Raw genomic sequence first — 18999 nt, 5'->3', positions numbered from 1 at the left:
TCTGGCTCAGATGTAACTGGTTTTCTCCGATGTTGCTCGTCACTTTTGTTGCATTAGTAATGTTATGTTAGGGTTGTGAGGGGCTGTGAGCAGAGGGTTGATGGGAAATGAAAGCAACAATGAAACCGGTCCCCGCCCACAACTCACGAGGAAAATTTCTAATGAACTCCTGCCGCTCTTCAGAAATCATGTCCTAGAAAATGACAAGTTTTGTTTTGAACCAAAAGGAACATCATCATAATTAAAAGAATACTTTGAAAATAGATCAAAAGATGATCTATTGTTTGAGACTTATGGATCTGGTTGGATTGTAGGAATATAAATCGATTGAATCTATTAATCATCTATTTTTAATGATGATGACAAACATCCTTGTTTGGAAGTTTTTATTTTTTATTTTTCACTTGAATTCATGGTAGCAAAAACAATACACAGCAGAAATTTCAAACACTTAACAAACTACAACGACAAAACAAAAGGTGTTTCATCGGCAAAGAAAAAAAAAAAAAAGGAACATAAAGCTTCCTCGTCTGTTTTGCACCCCTGAATGTGGCCTGAAGATGTCTTCCACAAAGAGTATTTACAAAAATTCATCAGGATTTCTTCAGATCGTTCCACAAAACTGTTTGTTTTTCATCCCGTCTCTCATTGGTTTTGATTTCAAAGGCATAAAATCGGACAAAGACAAACACGTTATTGCTTTTTCCTGAATTCAAATGCACACAAACATTTATTTGAATCTTTTTTTTTCAAGCAATTTGTCAGAAGAAAAAATAAATAAGTGTGTGATTGCACTTTGACTTCTAAATCCCTCAAAGCTAACAGACTGTTGGTCTAACGTGGAACGAATACCTGTCTGATGATGCAGTGATGTGTTCCGGAAAAATGACAAACCTAAACCGCAACAGTGACAAAAGCACTACATTCTATACAATACATAGGCAATCACAGATTGCAAATCTTAAGCATCTGACGTCCTTATCCTCCCCTTTAATTATCTGCATATTTTGCAAAAAGGATCAAACCAGGTGTGAAACGAAAATAGGTCAATTTGTGCGATCACACTAGAAAAAGAAGAGATTTTGCTGAAACTCTTAAAAAAAAACCAAAAAACATTTTAACTTTTCTACAAACGTTCTTGTGCTTGAAACTATTTTACCCAAACATAAGACGGGAAACAAAATCCAGAGGAAAAGAAATACTTTTGTGCTCCAAACATCTTACGTTTAGTCTCAGAGCCTAAAATCTGAAAATGCTCTGGGTTTTACACGACACACGGGGCAGGTTGGTAGCAACGTCACTGGCACTTCCTATTTTTCCCTGTTTCTATTCATTCATTATCCTCAAAAAGAAGCATTCTGGGAAATCATTGGCTTTATTTTCTTTTTAAAGATCTAACAACAACCTCGTTTCTGTGAACCAAATAGCATAAATGTCAGTTTTTACATCTGAAGGAGAGTCCAGTTGAAAGGATGAAATAAAATCGACTGAAGTCATGTGACAGGCAAATGTCAAGTTGATTTTTTTTTTAATTTTCCTGTGATTTTAGCTTCTAAAAAATTGGCAACTACAGGAAATCAGTCGTAACCTGTGCTGCACATTTAGCTTCATTAGTGGTGCTAAATAAGCAGTTTTCTTTGATTTATGCTTTAAAGATAAATATTCTGGTCAAGGCGAAGGCCCTTTTTTTTTCCAGTTTCTCACAAATTTTGAGGATTTTGAAAGGAGAAAGCAAACGATTTCCCAAAAATAGCCCAGAAATCAAAAGCGTCCATTCTCACCCTCTGGGTGAATTTGAGGCACACCGACCGTTTCTGTTCGGGGACATGCTTGTGCCCCTTCAAACAGCGTTTCCCTTTTATTTATCCTACGTCAGCTGTCCAGGCGGACGCCGTAGCACTCGGTGGTTCACGTCCCCGCCAGGACCTGTCCACGCTTAAAACCAGTCCACCATCCACGTCAGACATGAACACGCGAAAGGCGAAACTCCCGTTCGGTGTGAAGGAAGCTGGGATGCTAATGGGAGGAAGAGGCTTGTTGCTGCAGAGGACTATGGCACGTTTTATGAAGGGATGCTTTGACCTGCACTCTGACAGCGCAACAAAAGAGGGAGTCAACGTGACGAGTCCTTTTTCTCCTGTTGTTCCTCACAGAACTCCTCCATCTCCACTTTGGCTGCCCTTCACTCATCTGTCCTTATTCCTGCTTTAGTGCAGCACAGCGTTCAGTCCATGTGGGGCTTCTCAGTACCGCCCTGAAAGGAAACCAGGATCATTTTCATTAAACAATTATTATATTAAAAATTAACAATGACACACCCCTCTGTTCCATTATGTGTTATAGATGCAGGTTTTCACATAAAAACATACAATTATGTGATTTTGGAAGATTATTTTTTTTCAGTGACTAATAACTTCTGTCTGCTTTTGTGTTTTGATTTCTGTTCTTCTTTTAAAAAATAACAGAGAAAGCCCTTCCCATGTTCTGAAAAGGAAAATCGGCATACTGTTGCTGAAAACTGGACCCAATTTAAAAAAAACAACATATCGTTTTGGTAATATTTGCCATACAGAATAGTGAAACCTCACAATTAAAGTCTCAACTTTATCCATCTAAAAAATCTGGAGAAAAAAAAAAAAAAAAATCGGTTTTTGACACATTAGTCCCAAAACATTAAAATTTATGTAACCACTAATTTCTTCTTTTGATCCATTTGACATGTGTTTCCAGTCGTCTTTTACTTATAATTATTCCGTTCTTAGCCAAAAATAAAAAATAAAGTCGTTTTCTAGTACGTAGATTCTGCAAAGTGGCTGTAGTTCATCAGAACTTCTCCTAGGATGAACTATTGCTGAAAGCTCTCTGTTTACACACTCTGCTGCTAGTTTACAGCCTCTCACACCCCCAGCCTAACAATACCCCTGCAGCAAAAATAGTAAGACATGCTGGAGCTATGCAGCCGTACAGTTCTAATCCAGATTACAGCCTAGACTAGTAAAACCGAGACGTACATGGATCTAGTCTACAAGTGGATGCATCAGAATGGAGCGGAGCAGGGAGCTTTGGCTCGCCCAACGATTTTTTTAATGATTGGATTAAGAAACGATTTAAATTAAGAAATACTCAGGAATTCAATTTTAAGATTAATTTTCTTTATATATGTCCTCCTTTATCACAAAAATGCCACAAGAAGATGTTCAAAACACTAAAACTCAATTTTCATTAGACTGGGTTTTTAATTTGAAAGTATAAACGATTAAAAAATGACTTAAACCTTTTATTATGACAAATTCTTTTAGTAGAATCGGCTTAAATGCAAACTAGACAAGTGGAATAGAAATAAAGTCTCAGGTTCCTCCTGATCCTTCTCATAAATGACGCCATGGAGCGGAAGGAGGAGAGAAAAAGAAAAGGCTGAAAAGTGCGAGTTCAGACTTGTGCCAACAGTCCTCGGGCCTCATCACAAACAAAAACAACAAGCAGCAAATGACCCTTCGGTCAGCCGAGTCCCGACTGGCTCTGTGTCTCCCGGCGGCTGTGAGAAACAACAGCTCTTAATCTGCTTTCACGCTTTTACCGAGTCAAACTGAGGGAGTGACGGCGCTCTGGCTTTACAGACAGAATGAGGTGAGGCTTCCGGGCACGAGCTTAATGAAGACATCAAGCCGACTTGATGGGGTAATTATAAAGGAGAGGAGGGTGTCCAATGCTCTTTGCACAAATTTAAACCATTACAATCTTATCTCCTGCTCTTGCTCAACTACATAATTCCATATGAAGTGGGTTCGCTGCAGCAGAGGCTTTTGGAATATTTTGTGACTGGCTGCTGCTAAGTAATAAACACAGGAGCCGGTTTTTGTGACAATCAAAAAAGTGTAAACTTTTAAAAACAAACAGACAAATTAAAAAAAAAAGTTAATCAAGATTAAGAGAAACACCTGACTGTTGCAAATCAAACCAGAAACACCTACAGAACTGGTTCTACTCTTTAAAGGAGTGGAAAATGAAGATGAGACACTTTAGATTTATTTTCTCTTTCATTTCAACTGATGGTTAAACAAACTCACCAATAACCCCCCCCCCCCCCCCCCCCCCCCCCCGCCTTTCCTCAGATGCTACAGGATTTTGTGGAGTGAAATGGAAAGTGTGCAAATAATTGTATTCGCTCACTGAATGCAGATTGTGCCTTATTGAGTAAGAGAATTGTGTTTTTTTGTGGTGTATTTTCATAGGATGACAAACGTGTAGCAAAGAAAACACTAATGATGTTAAAGTTCAATATTCAGAACCAGAACTTGATCAAACTGCTTGAAAAGAACTGAAAGGGTTAAAACGTTGAATGTTAAAATCGTGACATACATTTCAGTTATTGAACCACCTTGAAGAGTTTGAAAGTTTTGATAAAGTGTTCCCTCGCTATATTAGGGGGACATATTTTGTGGATTTTTTGTGCAGTTTTGCCCCAGTGCATTGAGTTCTGCATCCTGATTGGCCGTTGACCTTGTCAACCAATCCCCTCCGTGCAGAATATGCTGTACAGAATATGTTACTTTTCCCAAAGTGACATAAATCTTCAAATCTCAATCAGATTTTTGTTTTCATTCTATAATAACAGGATGGGATTTTCTATAAAGATTTGAGAAAAAAAGTGCAAAAATATTAATGTCTTTAAGAGAAAATGGTATAAAGTGTGTTGTGAGGGCTTATTTATTGTTAAAAAAAATCATTAAATACCTATTGCAGGTAACTTTTTGAAGGTAACTACAGCGACAAACTAGGGAAAACTGTAATTTAATTTTTTTTAAATGAAGATGTTGTGACAGAAATATACAAATTTTAACCAATAAAATAGCAAAATAAGAATCTAACATTACAGACTATTGTGCTGCAGCCCCTAATCAACATCACCACATGCTGGTCAAGTAGATGGATTTATTGTTTCAGGAAGTCCATAAAACATTTCCTGCTTCACATTCAGATATATTCTGACTGACATTGTTGCTGTTTTGGAATTTTGTGTGCACACCTCAGAGGCACACCAGTCTAAAAGGAGGCTGAAAACAAACTCTGCAACTCTACAACAAGCTTTTTTTTAGCCCCAACAGTGAGTCTTCTGGTGTAGTACAGTTCACCTGTTTTGAGCAGCAGGTTAGATGTTAAGCTGCATTCCCACCAAACGAGATTCACGCGGCAGAGTCGTCCAGTTTCACTGCAGTCAATGTACAGATGCAATCAGAGCTCCTACGGAACAATCTAAGTGTTGAGTGAGGCGCAGTGAAATACACATTTCTGAAGTTTGGCAGTCTTTTGCCCGTGACGTCTTGATAATGTAATCAACGGGTGGAGTCCAAAACCACCAGGGAGGAGAAACTGATCGTTAAGATATTTTTCTTATTTGTCTGGATACAAAATAAAAAGTGCCTCTAATTTTATTTTTGTTTTTATTTGTCACTCCTCAGAATAATGCGGGACACCAGGTCTTCAAAAGTGGGTCACAGAGAGACGGAAGTACCGCTGAAAGCGTCCGCCATTCAGACGCAACTCCTGCAGTAGACGGTGAAGATCACCGTACTGCGAGAGCCTCTGAATGATCTCATGAACCCAGACATGGAGACGTGATTAATGATGTTTTTGTAGAGCAATGTAGCAATGAAGCTGAAGACGTTGGACAGAAGCTCCTCCCACACACGGCGGGCGGGAGCGTCAGATTTATGAACACCTTTTTCAACCAGCGTCCAGCAGAGAATTCGCTGCGCGGCAAAATAGAGGCGGAGGACGCGGATTCGCAAAGCAAATCGTGTTTGGTGTGAATGCAGCTTTAGACTTAGGCAGTTAGGTTTGTCTGTGCGACTCTTTACAAGAAAAACAACTGACAGAGGGCTTTACCATGGCAAGCTGGCGTCCTATGTTCCCCACAGTCACACCGCCTGAGAAGAATATGCACGGCAGCCACGAGCGCACATAAAGGAAATCTGGAGATGTGTACCTACAGCAAAGAGAAGGAATCAAGGGTCAGATAATTGCAGGTATCGCGAGGCGGATGGATTAAAAATGTCAACAATCTCTCATAGAAATGTTCTGATCCTCTGGTGTGCCGTTCTGCTGTTCACCATGTAAGCAGGGCTAAATGTTACGCAACTACCCATGTGAATTTGAAGAATGAGATCATCTAAAAATAAAAGTCTTCAAAGCGGAGAAGAAAAAAAAACAGATTGCATCCAATAACATTAGTAACCAGTCAGTTAAATGGATTCTAAGTGACAAAGGTCAACTTTTACTACTGCACAATCACTTATTAGTGTTGAGAATCAGCCATAAGAGAGAAACATTCTTGTTTGTTCACACAACATTGAAACCACACGTTGTTGCTCCAAATCTCCCCTGAAAAAAGGCTGACTTACTGGTAAACGCCATTGTAGACCAGCAGTTGTGTGATGACAGTAGCGAGGAAGGCGGTGGTGATGCCCAGACCGAAGCCACTCCTGGAGCGGTCGAACGTCCACCACAGGCCCAAGGAGAGCGCGGCCAGGGTTAGGGAGAGCTGCACATTGTTGGCAAAGTCTAACTTCTGTTTTCCAAAGAGTTAAGGGGAATCACTTCGATGTTAGCACAGGATCAGATGGTTTGAATTTTTTTGACTAGCTGGACTGAATGAGAAGAACAGACGTTTACGCACTTCCTTTCTTTGCAACAAAAGAAACAAAACAGAACAGCAACAAAATTTTAAACTAAGACTCTTTACTGGTCGGAAAACAAAAGACTCAACAGGGACCCTGTATTTAATTCATCACTGGAAAAGGTTTGATTCTTGTTGTGGCTAAAGCAAAGCAAATTCATGCGGGGCAAGACTTGGAGGGTGATAAAAGGATACAACACTGGCGTGGTTGATTCCTACAAAGACGGCGATGCATCTCATGACGCTGGCCCACTCCCTCTTGAACTTGTGAGGCTCTCCCAAATGACTGTCGAGGCAGGGGTACAGCAGGCCGATAACAGCTGTGAAGACCAACAAATACGCCTGAATTATGCAACAAAAGCAGAAATACCGAGACCCACTGAGGGCAAATCCTGTCAAAGAGCTGCAGTGACAGAAAATTTGCTGAGACGTGCGTTTCTATACTTAGTGACTCATGTGAACGCGATACTGTTTTGTGTATTTGCAATTTCAAGGCTCATATATGTGAATTTATTATTTATTTAAATTACTTTCTGAGAAAAAACCTTAAAGGTAATTGCCCTAAAAATAAGTGGTTTTGGACCTAAATTTGACCGTAAAAGTATAAACAAGTTATTTATTTAAATTCTGAACCATTCTCTCCACATCTTTAATGTAAAACAGTCAGAATTTATAATTTTTATAGGAATAAATTAGAAACGTTTTTCTATGTTAAATATGAATTAAACATATTACATGAAATTTGAACTTTGGTTTACTCAAAAGTCGTCTAAAAAGACTTTAAAACCAAGAAAAATCGGTTTCTGTTTCTCTGCCTTCCTTCAGCACGTGGGAGGCGGAGCCACAATGGAATGTTTTCTTTTTTTTAAAACCCCACTTCCTGTTTCTACAAGAAGGGGGAGGTCCTCCGCTCACCCGTTATGACACCAACCAATGAGGGGACGTCGCACGTCGCGTCCGGTTGTTTCAGCCAATCAGAGCGCAGAAATAGCTATCATATGTGCCCAGCCATCTTTTTTGATATCTAACACAAAACCAGCCAGATCCACACCGCCCGAGAGAAAAAAAGCTTACATAATGGTGGAAAGAAAGGATGACTAATGTTATGTTTCACTGCGAAAGTCTAAGTCAATGATATTTAGGGTATTTCTGTCGTTTTAGACATAAAAATCGACGGATTCGCTTGTCGAGCCCTAGAAATACACCTAAAGAGACATTTTTTTTAATTTAACCTGAAAGTTTTTATGTCACATTTGTGGTTATTCTCACCAAAAATAGTATTTTATTAGGAAAAACCTGGAGCATTGTGACCCCTCCCCTATCTGGCCTCCTTTGTCGCCAAACAGCAGCACAATTCTGATTAAAAAACAGAACAAACAACCTCCAACAAACTCACCCGCTCCCGTCCCGCAGCATGGAGGGATCCACCAAGCGGAGGAGAACAACGTTGTCATCACCTCCTCAGGAAACAGAGTGACGTTCCTCTGGATCTGCAGTAAATTCAGCACCAGGGCCAGGAAGACCCCGACCGTGAAGAGGACCAGACCCCGGCGGATCAGGTTGGTGGTCCGGACGTCGTGCAGAGAGCCGTAGGCGCTCCCGAGCACCGTGGTTATGATGGACATCATCTCCTCAACCTTGGATGCGACCCAGCTAGCCCCCGATGAATGCTTAGTGTCAGCCTTAGAAGAACAAGAGCAGCTCCAGCAGTGGTCCTCCAGTCTCGGCATTTGGCACTTTTTTTTTACTGTTAAATCAAAAAAAAGATTTAACTTACAAACATAAATCATTTATAGCATGGGTCTAGATGATGAAAGTAAGTCGTAAACTGTAAGTTCTTACCTTGATCTCTCTTGAGACTGTGTGACCCAAACTTCCGTCCTGCTCGTTGGCGCCTCGGCCAGTGATCAAACTACCACCCTGTTTTGTTTTCCCGCACTCAACGACAAGGACTCCGGTCACGTTGTGCGCTCACATCATCGCTTCAGTAACAAAAAAAACACACACAGGGTCGCTTCATTCCAGCGCACGGCGCTCGTTCAGAGGCTTCCTCTGCAGAAAACAATCACAGCTCTGTCGGGTGAGAGCCAGGCAGCCAATCAGAGCGCGGTGGCTGATATGACGTCACGCCACCCCACCGCCCCCTCGTCCGGCGCAGACGCTCAGATCAGGAGGCTGCGGCTGAAATGCAAACGCTCTCAATGGAGAAGTTCTCTTCACTTAACAAGTACAAATCAATCACCTAGAAGTTAAAAAAGAAAAAGAAAACACAAAAAGTGAGGAAAAACTACTGACAAAGGAACCATAAAGTCAAAATACTAAAAAAAACCAAAAGAATTAATTGATCAAAAAAGCATCACCCTCTTATTTGCAGAGATTGTAGCAAAAAAAGGTTTGATTGGTGTGTCAAATAAAACAGTAATGCATAATAACCAATTTTTGTTGCTAATAAACATCTGCTCATTATTTTCATGCTGAGCTTTAAAGTTGAAAGCCTTTGCATAGCCTAATGAAATACTTTAGTAGTATCTTCTGTTTTTAGCCAATAATTCATTTCTTGTAATTATTCTAATTCAACAATAATAATGTAAAGAATTAGGAGACTGTTCTTACCAGGAAGAACGCAGGTTTAATCCTTAAAGGTTGGTCTATTTCTTCCTTTGTAGCTACATCAGCGAGTTACATCGACTAAATAACCCTAATCCAAGTCACAGGTGCTCTTTTATAGGCAGGCATCAGGGAATGGGGTTAGTGGCACACTTTGTTGTGATGTTTTTCTGATGCTTGCACAAGTTGTTGACCCATAGGTCATCATAGAGGAGGTGTGGTTCGGAGGGAGGCTGCAAAAGGTGTGTGGCCATCCGCATGTCATTCACAGATAATGTCATGCAAAGAGTTCATTGCCCGCCTTTCAAGGACTAAAAACAACGGGGACAGGACCTACGTGTTTTACGATCATGCCTCTAGTCCAGTTCACTGCCAATTAGGGAGCACAGTAACCATTACCGACCCTTGACTCACATACAGCTGTAAACACCGTGTTCCATGCAGTTTAACCTTATAATAGCCACAACATAAAATCATAATTTTTAAAGAAAACTCACTTCTGGTCAAAGTAATCATTTCACACGTTAAGAAAAGCATTAGACAAAAAAACATCCTTACATCCTCTTAAAACATCCTTAAAAGTCACATTTCTTAACATCAGTGTCATGATAATAAATTACATGGATGAATATCCTTTTTACGATGTAAATTGACTTGCAAAATGACTTGTTGCATCATGACTCACAGCAAATTTGTAAACAAAAACAGAAAGCGTATCAATCAGATAGCATGTCCTGTTAATTAAGTTTCCCTCTTAAATTCCTCTTTTGCTAATTGACTGTGCTGCTAATGGCTCAGTGTTGTATTCATTGTGTCACGGCAATTATGTGCAGCTAAAACGCAGAACTAAAAAGGAGGATGATTTTTGTTTTGTCAAATGAAGCTGTGAAGCAGAAACTTATTTCTGGTTGCCACCCAGTGATTAGCTTCATGACTTGAAAATATAACATAAAAATATTTGTCAAAAAAAAAAGAAAGAAAAGAAAATTAACAGATTTTCCCTCAAATATTTCTAAGTAAAACAAAAGTTTAACCCTGGAGAACCCATGGAGACAAGTTTGGCCGCTGTTTTTTTATTTTTTTTTCTTCAAAATTATATATACATTTTGTGTATTTTTTATTAATTTATTTATGGATTTTCAATCTTCTGGTCTATGTTAATTGCTGCAAAATGAAAAAAACAACAAAAAAGCCAAATTAACTTCAAAATCCCAGAAGAAAATTGCTCTTGGGTTCTCAGGGTTGAGGCATTAATCAGTCCAGATCTTTGTATTGACCAAATAATCGAAAAAGAGAAGATAAACTCTGGATATATTAGCATTTCTAAGACATCTGCAGATGTCGATTTATTCATTAGTAATTTATATTTTATGTCTGATGAAATAAATGATGCATAACATTTTTCCATATTTACCATAACAGAATAATTTTAGGTTGTTTTTCATGCCTTATTTTAAATTTACAAATAATAAATATACTATTTTAGAAGGAATGTGATTGTTTTTTTCTGCTGTAAACATTGGAAAAGCTCTGCTTTGAGTTGATTGTACCATTGTCTTAATCTCTAATCACCTTCAGACTAAAAGTAATCTTCTTAACACAAGTTTTTAGGTAAACAAAACTTCTGGCATTTTTATGTTATTGGGATCAAATTAATTTGCAAACAAGGTTATCTCAGTCTAATCCAAGTTTATTTATACAGCAGGTAAACAGGCAATAGTAACCAAAGTGCTCCACTATCAGATGCAGCTCAGGCGGACACAATGGTGGAGTCAGGGAGTGGCAGAATCAGAGTCTTTAATATAAGTTCAGGAGGCCATCCAAAAGAGGACTGAATCAGGAACAAATTGCTCTATGAACTCTGGAGAGATTAAGGCTGGATTGCTCACAGGGAAAGAAAGACAATCTGGCACTGGCTTGAGAAAAGAGCACTGCTTATATAGGGAAGACAATGAGGCACAGGTGGAGCACATTAGGGAGGAAGCAGATCACACAGCGGAACTGGAAATGAAGACAGAAAAGACAGCCTTCAAAATAAAACAGGAAGTGACAGCCAGAGGGCTAACTAATCCTGACAGTACCCCCCCTCCCATGGCCGACCCCGTGCGGCCCAGACCCGTGAGAGGCGTGGAAATCCCGGATGAGCCGGGGGTCCATGATATGGCGGGAGGGAACCCAGGACCGTTCCTCAGGCCCATAGCCCTCCCAGTCCACCAAGTACTGGCAACCTCGGCCCCGACGCCGTACCGCCAGCAGGCGGCGGACAGTATATACAGGGCCTCCATCAAGTATCCTGGGGGGCGGAGGTGGTGCAGAGGGTGGAACCAGGGGGCTTTCCTTTACCGGTTTGATGCGGCTAACATGGAAGGTGGGATGAATCCGAGAAGACCTGGGTAAGCGGAGTCTGACAGCAGAGCGATTAATTATCTTCGATACTGGAAATGGTCCAATAAATCTCGGAGCCAGCTTACGACACTGCACTTTCAGCGGGAGGTCCCGGGATGAAAGCCACACCTTCTGCCCAGGCGAGTAAACCGGAGCCGGACGACGGCGGCGGTCTGCAGACTTTTTGTATGAGTGTGACGATTTCAACAGGGCTGCCCTCGCTCTGATCCACATGCCTTTACAACGACGCACCATAGCTGCCGCTGAAGGAACCGCAACCTCCTTTTCCAAGCTCTGAAACAGAGGAGGTTGGTAACCAAAAACCACCTGAAAGGGCGTCAGGCCAGTGGAGGCAGAGGGTAACGTGTTGTGGGCGTATTCCACCCAGGGAAGAGATCTGGACCAGGACGAGGGATTCTGCCCAGACAAGCATCGCAGTCCCGTTTCCAGATCCTGATTCACTCGCTCTGTCTGGCCGTTGCTTTGGGGGTGGTAACCTGAGGTCAGGTTCGGCTCAGCACCTATCAGGACACAAAACGCCCTCCAGAATTGGGCAACAAATTGTGGGCCCCGGTCAGACAGAATGCTCTGAGGAAATCCAAAGTCTTTAAACAGATGGGTGGTGAGGAGTTCAGCAGTCTGTTTGGCAGTTGGAAGCTTGGGCAGGGCAAAAAATTTGGTCATTTTGGAGAATCTGTCAACCACTGTAAGAACCACAGTGTTACCTTGAGATTCAGGTAATCCGGTGACAAAATCCACAGAGATCTCTGACCAGGGACGCTGAGGAATAGGCAGGGGTTGAAGGAGTCCAGCTGGAGGGGCATTTGAGGATTTCTGTTGGGCACAGACAGAACATGCAGACACAAACTCGGACACATCTTTTTTCATATCTGGCCACCAGAACCTCTCTGTTACACGAAACAAGGTCCGTTTCACCCCTGGGTGACACGATAACAGGGAGGAGTGCCCCCACTGTAGTACTTCACTTCTCAACTCCGGAGGAACAAACAGCCGATTAGGGGGCAATGCTGCAGGACTGGCGATGGATCTGTTGGCAGACCTTACTTTGGATTCAATGCTCCATGTGAATGCTCCCAGAACTCTTTCAGGAGCCAAGATGACGGACTCATCCACAGGCAGGTCAGCAGAGGAATACATCCGCGACAGAGAATCCGGTTTTATGTTTTTGGATCCAGGTCTGTATGAAAGTATATAGTTGAATCTGGAGAAAAAGAAAGCCCACCTTGCTTGCCGGGGATTCAGACGTTTAGCTGTCCTTATGAATTCCAAATTCTTGTGATCGGTCCAGATAAGAACCGGATGGACTGCGCCCTCTAGCCAGTGCCTCCATTCTTCCAGTGCGACTTTGACTGCCAAGAGTTCGCGGTCCCCCACAGCATAGTTCCTTTCTGCAGAAGACAGCTTGCGAGAAAGGAAAGCACAAGGGTGAATTTTTCCGTCCTCACCCGACCTCTGGGAGAGGACAGCTCCTACACCAATATCGGAGGCATCCACTTCCACGATGAACTGTTTAGCTGGGTCCGGCAAGGTGAGGACGGGAGCTGTAGTGAAGGATGACTTTAAACGTTGGAAGGCGGCGTCAGCCGATGCAGACCACTGGAAAGTAGTTTTAGAAGAGGTTAGCGCATGAAGGGGAGCAGCCACCGAGCTAAAACCCTTGATGAACTTCCTATAGAAGTTTGCAAAGCCCAAGAATCGTTGGAGATCTTTCCTGGTGGTAGGGGTGGGCCACTTCAGCACACTATCCACCTTGGATGGGTCCATGGTCAGAGACCCCTGAGAAATGATGTAACCCAAGAAACTGACCTGGTCCTTATGGAACTCACACTTTTCCGCCTTCACATAGAGGTTGTTGTCAAGTAGTCGTGTGAGGACTTCTCTTACTGTGGAGACGTGTTCGTCCAGGCTGGGGGAAAAAACCAAGATATCGTCCAGATACACAAAAACCTTTTTATTCAACAGATCCCGGAGAACATCATTCACTAGAGATTGAAATACGGCGGGGGCATTTGTGAGGCCAAACGGCATGACCAGGTACTCATAATGTCCGATGGGGGTGTTGAAGGCCGTCTTCCACTCATCCCCCTCCCGTATTCTGATCAGGTGATAGGCATTCCGCAGGTCAAGTTTTGTGAATATTTTAGCACCCTGCAGAATGTCAAAGGCAGAGGAGACAAGGGGAAGAGGGTACCTGTTTTTGATGGTTATGTCATTTAGCTGAGTGTAATCTATACAAGGTCTCAGGGTCTTGTCCTTTTTCTCAACAAAAAAGAATCCTGCACCAGCAGGGGAAGAGGACGGCCGGATCAGCCCCGCCCGTAGCGAGGTCTTGATGTATTCTTCCATGGCAAGACGCTCAGGGATTGACAGGGAGAACAGCCGGCCTTTAGGAATGGGTGCCCCTGGGAGGAGGTCAATGGCGCAATCACCGTCTCTGTGGGGAGGTAAAGAGGTGGCATAACATTTATTAAACACATCCTTTAAGTCATGGTAGCACCGAGGAACGCCTTCCAGGTCTGGAGTGTCGTCAGGATTTAGGTTAGGGGACACAGGAAAACAGTCATTAAAGCAGCTTTTCCCCCAGGACTTCACAGTTCCCATGGACCAGTCTATGTGAGGGTTGTGCCTGAGAAGCCACGGGAACCCTAATATCAGAGGATGAGCTGCTGAGCGAAACAGGTGAAAGGTTATCAGTTCTGAATGTCCGTCAGGAAATGACAGAGTCACGGGAGGGGTCTTGTGCGTGATGTAGCAAAGCAATCTGCCGTCCAGTGCAGTGGCTGTGAGAGGTACTGACATCTCAACTTCCTTTATGTGTAGTTTGGAAGCTAGCTCATAGCTCATCAAGTTGGTGTCTGCTCCGGAATCTAGCAGCGCACCCTGAGCGGATGTGGAGGTGTCAGTGGTGAGCGTGACCTGCGTTAATTGTCTGGGTACAGAGATCCTGGACTGGGTTGCACTCACCATGACGGAGGAGGTGTTGGTGGAAACAGCTCCCCTGATAGGGCAGTTGGCGATCAGGTGTCCCAGCTGAGCACAGTAGAGGCAGCGACCCTCGCTGAAACGCCGTTGGCGTTCTGCTGGAGTTAGGCGGGTGTGACCCACTTGCATGGGTTCAACAGCATCAGGAGGTGGAACAGCCCCTGAGCATGATGGTTGAAGTTCAGGGGCGTAGGGCAAACTTGGAGGTCTGGAGAGAGGGGCAGATAATCTCCCACGTTGACGCTCTTGTAAACGTTGATCTATTCTGGACGCCAGCGAAACCAGAGCATCCAGCTCTGGGGGGAGGTCGAGAGGAGCGAGATGGTCCTTTAAACGCTCCGACAATCCGGTGTAGAAGGCATCCACTAGCGCCGGCTGGTTCCATCCACTATCAGCAGATAGGGTTCTGAACTCAATGGCATAATCCATTACTGATCTTCTACCTTGTTTTATGTTCACAAGAGCTTTGGCAGCCTCTCTTCCAGGGACAGCTGAATGGAAAATCTGTCTGAAGGTCTCTAGGAATAAAGGCAGCGAGTTGCACACAGCGCTGCGCCGGCTCCATTCCGATGTGGCCCACGCCTTGGCTCGTCCGGACAGGTAGGATACGATGTAGGCGATTTTGGCTCTGTCTGAAGGAAAAGCGTGGGACTGGAACTCAAAATGGAGCTCACACTGCGTGAGAAAAGAGCGACAGTCTCCTGAGTCCCCGGAAAAGCGCTCTGGACTGGATAGTCTGACAGGGCGGGGCTCGGAAGGTCCAGGGGGCGTAGTAGCTGTCTCAGAGGGAGCAGAGGGAGTCACAGAGGAAGAACACTCCGAAACGGTCCGATTCTGGAGCGCCGTGGTTACGTCAGAGAGCTGCGTTGAGAGTGATGACATGGCAGTGGCAAAATCATGGCGAAGCTGTGCGAGCTGTTGGTCCTGCTGGGTTATTCTCTGACCTTGTGTTCCAAGCGCTGCAAGGAGACGTTCTGACTCCGATGTATCCATGTTTTGGCCAGATTGTACTATCAGATGCAGCTCAGGCGGACACAATGGTGGAGTCAGGGAGTGGCAGAATCAGAGTCTTTAATATAAGTTCAGGAGGCCATCCAAAAGAGGACTGAATCAGGAACAAATTGCTCTATGAACTCTGGAGAGATTAAGGCTGGATTGCTCACAGGGAAAGAAAGACAATCTGGCACTGGCTTGAGAAAAGAGCACTGCTTATATAGGGAAGACAATGAGGCACAGGTGGAGCACATTAGGGAGGAAGCAGATCACACAGCGGAACTGGAAATGAAGACAGAAAAGACAGCCTTCAAAATAAAACAGGAAGTGACAGCCAGAGGGCTAACTAATCCTGACATCCACAAGACAAAATAAAAGTTTTTTAATGCTTTTTTAAGAAAAGTGTTCAATAAATTTCACTTTTAGACAAATGTACAGCTGCCAGACGTGGTTCAGTTGAAAGAGGAATGAAAGAATGGATAATTTCACCTCCAGATTTTGTCCCACAGTTCCAAAGCTGCTTGTTTGGAGGGTGTTTTCTGCCTGAAATGATCACTGAAGGAATAAAAAAAGCACAAAAATGAAACCTGATCTAACTAGTCCTATGACCATCATTAATAGATTGGCTCCTACACGTTCCTGCGCCAAAATACATGAAGTACAGTATATGTTACTCATTATCCTTCATTTACTTTAGGCCATTTGTCCACTGTGTGATGCATCAAACAGCCAATGAAGGCAAAAGATAGATTTAACAAAAATGAAAAACAATCGTGAATTTAGACAAACACAAAAGAGGCTTGAAATGAGCTGAATTTAACTTAAAAAAGGAAGAGACCAACAAAACACAAAATGAACAATTGTGTATCAAGAAAGATGCAGAGGGAACATATATGGGGGTTTACTGTTATACGAGAACCTACAGTTATCAAAGACTGTAAATTCAACTAAACACTTGTTTTTTTTACTAGAAATGTCAAAAGCATGAATAATTGTTGATGATCTCAATTAATCATTCATTCATCTTCTAATCCGTTTTTCCCTTTCTGGGTCACGGGGCTGCTGGAGCCAATCCCGGCTACTTGTTGGCGAAGGCATGGGACATCCTGAACAGGCCGCAAGTGTGTCGCAGGGCCACAGTCACACACCCATGCACACTCACATTCACACCTGGGACAATTTAGAGTAACCAATGAACCTATGAAGCATGTTTTTGGACAGTGGGAGGAAGCCGGAGTCCCCGGAGAAAACCCACCGTGCTGCCACTACAAATAAAACCAGAGGGTCTAGTTTGAGTAGTTTCTTTTCAAACTTGGGAATTCCCGATGACAGTGAGTTTCACAAGTGTAGAAATTGTGGGGCCAACTATCTCTTGGATAATAAAAAAAAGCCTCAATGACTGGTCAAAACTGTTGTTACTTACGGTTTGTGCATTAATCTCAAAGAAAAACCGCACTTCCTAAACATCAAGCGGAACAGTTTCAATGTAGGGATTTGTTTTTTCCCCCGGAGAGTTTGAGTCAAGACCTCTGTACAGTATTTGAGTCAGAGTGCAATTGTGATGCCTCCAGCAGCCCTGCTCTGCATGCTTGAGATGTTTCTCTCCTCAACATGCCTGAGTCAAATCAAAGTGTCACGATCTGGCTTCTGGAGAATGCGGTGTAGAACAGAGGACCCGAACCAGGCCTGCTGGAACATTTATACACTTTAATAAATGGACACTTTTCTTTTCTTTAAACTAAGTAAAAATATGAATGTATTACACCATTTAGCCTTTCCTCTAGCACAAGGCTTCAGGGATTTTGTTCAGTGTCTATACCAATCCATACAGCCCATGAGCACAGTTGGCCATGGAAAATCTGATTGATTGTCTCTTTATTTTGTGCACAGACGTGCAGAAGCATATCATGACTCAGCATCAACAAAAATTGGATTTAGAGCAAACAGTGAAACGGTTGTTCTTTAAAAAAACCACTCCCAATGATCTTCTGATCTATTGTCAAAGCGTTTCCAGTGGTCTTATGATTATGATGATGTCTTTTTGAGTGCAAATGCAATGCAAATTTGAGTTCAATGCAAATTTGAGCTTAATTTTTGCGGCAACGGCATGTTAAAAACACCAAAAACATTATTTCCATCAGAGTGGGACTTTAAAGAAAGTTTTTGTGGTTGTAGACATTTTCAACAATGAACAACTTTTGTGGAGAAAAAAAGACATTTTCAGTTGTTGGATGGAGATGTACATCTGTCAGTTTCAGTACAGTTTCAGTACATCTGAAACACACAGATTTAAAACTACAATTATTCAAACTTCAAAGTCTACTTGTATTAAAAAGAGACAGTCACTGAGGTTCATCTCTCACAAAATATGCTTTTTTTGTTTTGTTTTTCCTTGCAAACATACACTAGAAAGTGATAGCAATATTTCCATAACCAGGAATGACTCATACAGAATTCCACTTAGAAAATATAAACTGCATATTTTCACTGTAAGCACAGAGCTGCGCAGCTGTGGCCACACACACAGCAACAGTCCTTTCCTTTTGATTACTGACATTCACAAACGCCCCAAAACCCCAGCTGTTTTTCTCTTTCACCTGCTATCGCCCCAGTCAAACCCTAATGAAAGTCAATCTCATGAAGAACTGTGTGGTCTTTAGACATCAAAATGTATCCAAGGAAACTGTCGAGGACACATTGAACAAACAATGGGGAGTACAACAAACGGGAATCGCTGCTCATTGCAAAGAGGGATCACTCAAAAGTGTCATCCAGTATGAACGGTTACTTGATGAAACTTTCAAAAAAAAAAAACCTTGACAGTTTTATTCTTTCTCAAAAGGAAACCCACTAATTCCTGACTTTGCTCTGTCAAAAGATGGATTCATTTGCGGACAAAAACAACCTTTTTGCATCTTTTTGTTGAATCTCCTTGAGGTAAATTGCATTGTTGAGGATGACTGAAGTCAGAATTTACTTCTTATATTGCCTACATGCAGCTCCACTTTTAGCCAGGGTTTAGTCAATCACAGAGCACACACTGTCTGGTTGTGTTTGAGCACTATTAGATCTGTTAGTAGCACCATTTTCTACCGATCTGCATTCCTTCTAAGTCTCAATGCAGTGTGATGTGATTCTTGGGATTCCTTGCAAATCCTGCATAGAGAACATTGTGTGTTTGCATAGTAATCTAACCTTTTTAGGCCAAGATGCGTCACTTTACAAGATGTATCTCATAAGTTTGCTTTTAAACTGCATGTAAAACACCATACAGACCATACATGCTAACTTCCTGCTGTGGCTACTCGCCAAATCAGAGAGGGAAAACTGCCACA

The 18999-nt window shown here is 42.5% G+C and overlaps 1 protein-coding gene across 2 annotated transcripts in view; it reads right to left on the bottom strand.

The window, feature by feature from the left end:
- Positions 1–371: 371 nt before the first annotated feature.
- insig1 (insulin induced gene 1) overlaps positions 372–18999 on the bottom strand; it is a 140710-nt gene continuing 122082 nt past the window's right edge. Inside the window, exons 1-7 of one of the 2 annotated variants that reach the window (XM_011488987.4) lie at positions 9290–9414; positions 8519–8918; positions 8073–8423; positions 6872–6996; positions 6402–6568; positions 5887–5986; positions 372–2254 (exon numbers count right to left, since the gene is read on the bottom strand). In XM_011488987.4, the coding sequence (XP_011487289.1) occupies positions 2225–2254; positions 5887–5986; positions 6402–6568; positions 6872–6996; positions 8073–8406 (756 nt within the window). In that variant the 5' untranslated portion in view covers positions 8407–8423; positions 8519–8918; positions 9290–9414 and the 3' untranslated portion in view covers positions 372–2224. Of the gene's footprint in view, positions 2255–5886; positions 5987–6401; positions 6569–6871; positions 6997–8072; positions 8424–8518; positions 8919–9289; positions 9415–18999 lie in introns of those variants that run through there. The other variant, XM_078938659.1, reaches the window with a different exon arrangement.

This window comes from Oryzias latipes, chromosome 20 (genome assembly GCF_053564925.1).
Source record: "Oryzias latipes strain Hd-rR chromosome 20, Olatipes_Hd-rR_3.1".
NCBI classification, from domain to species: domain Eukaryota; kingdom Metazoa; phylum Chordata; class Actinopteri; order Beloniformes; family Adrianichthyidae; genus Oryzias; species Oryzias latipes.
The sequence above is the reverse complement of the archived record's forward strand: the minus strand, read 5'-3'. Positions and strand labels throughout refer to the sequence as shown.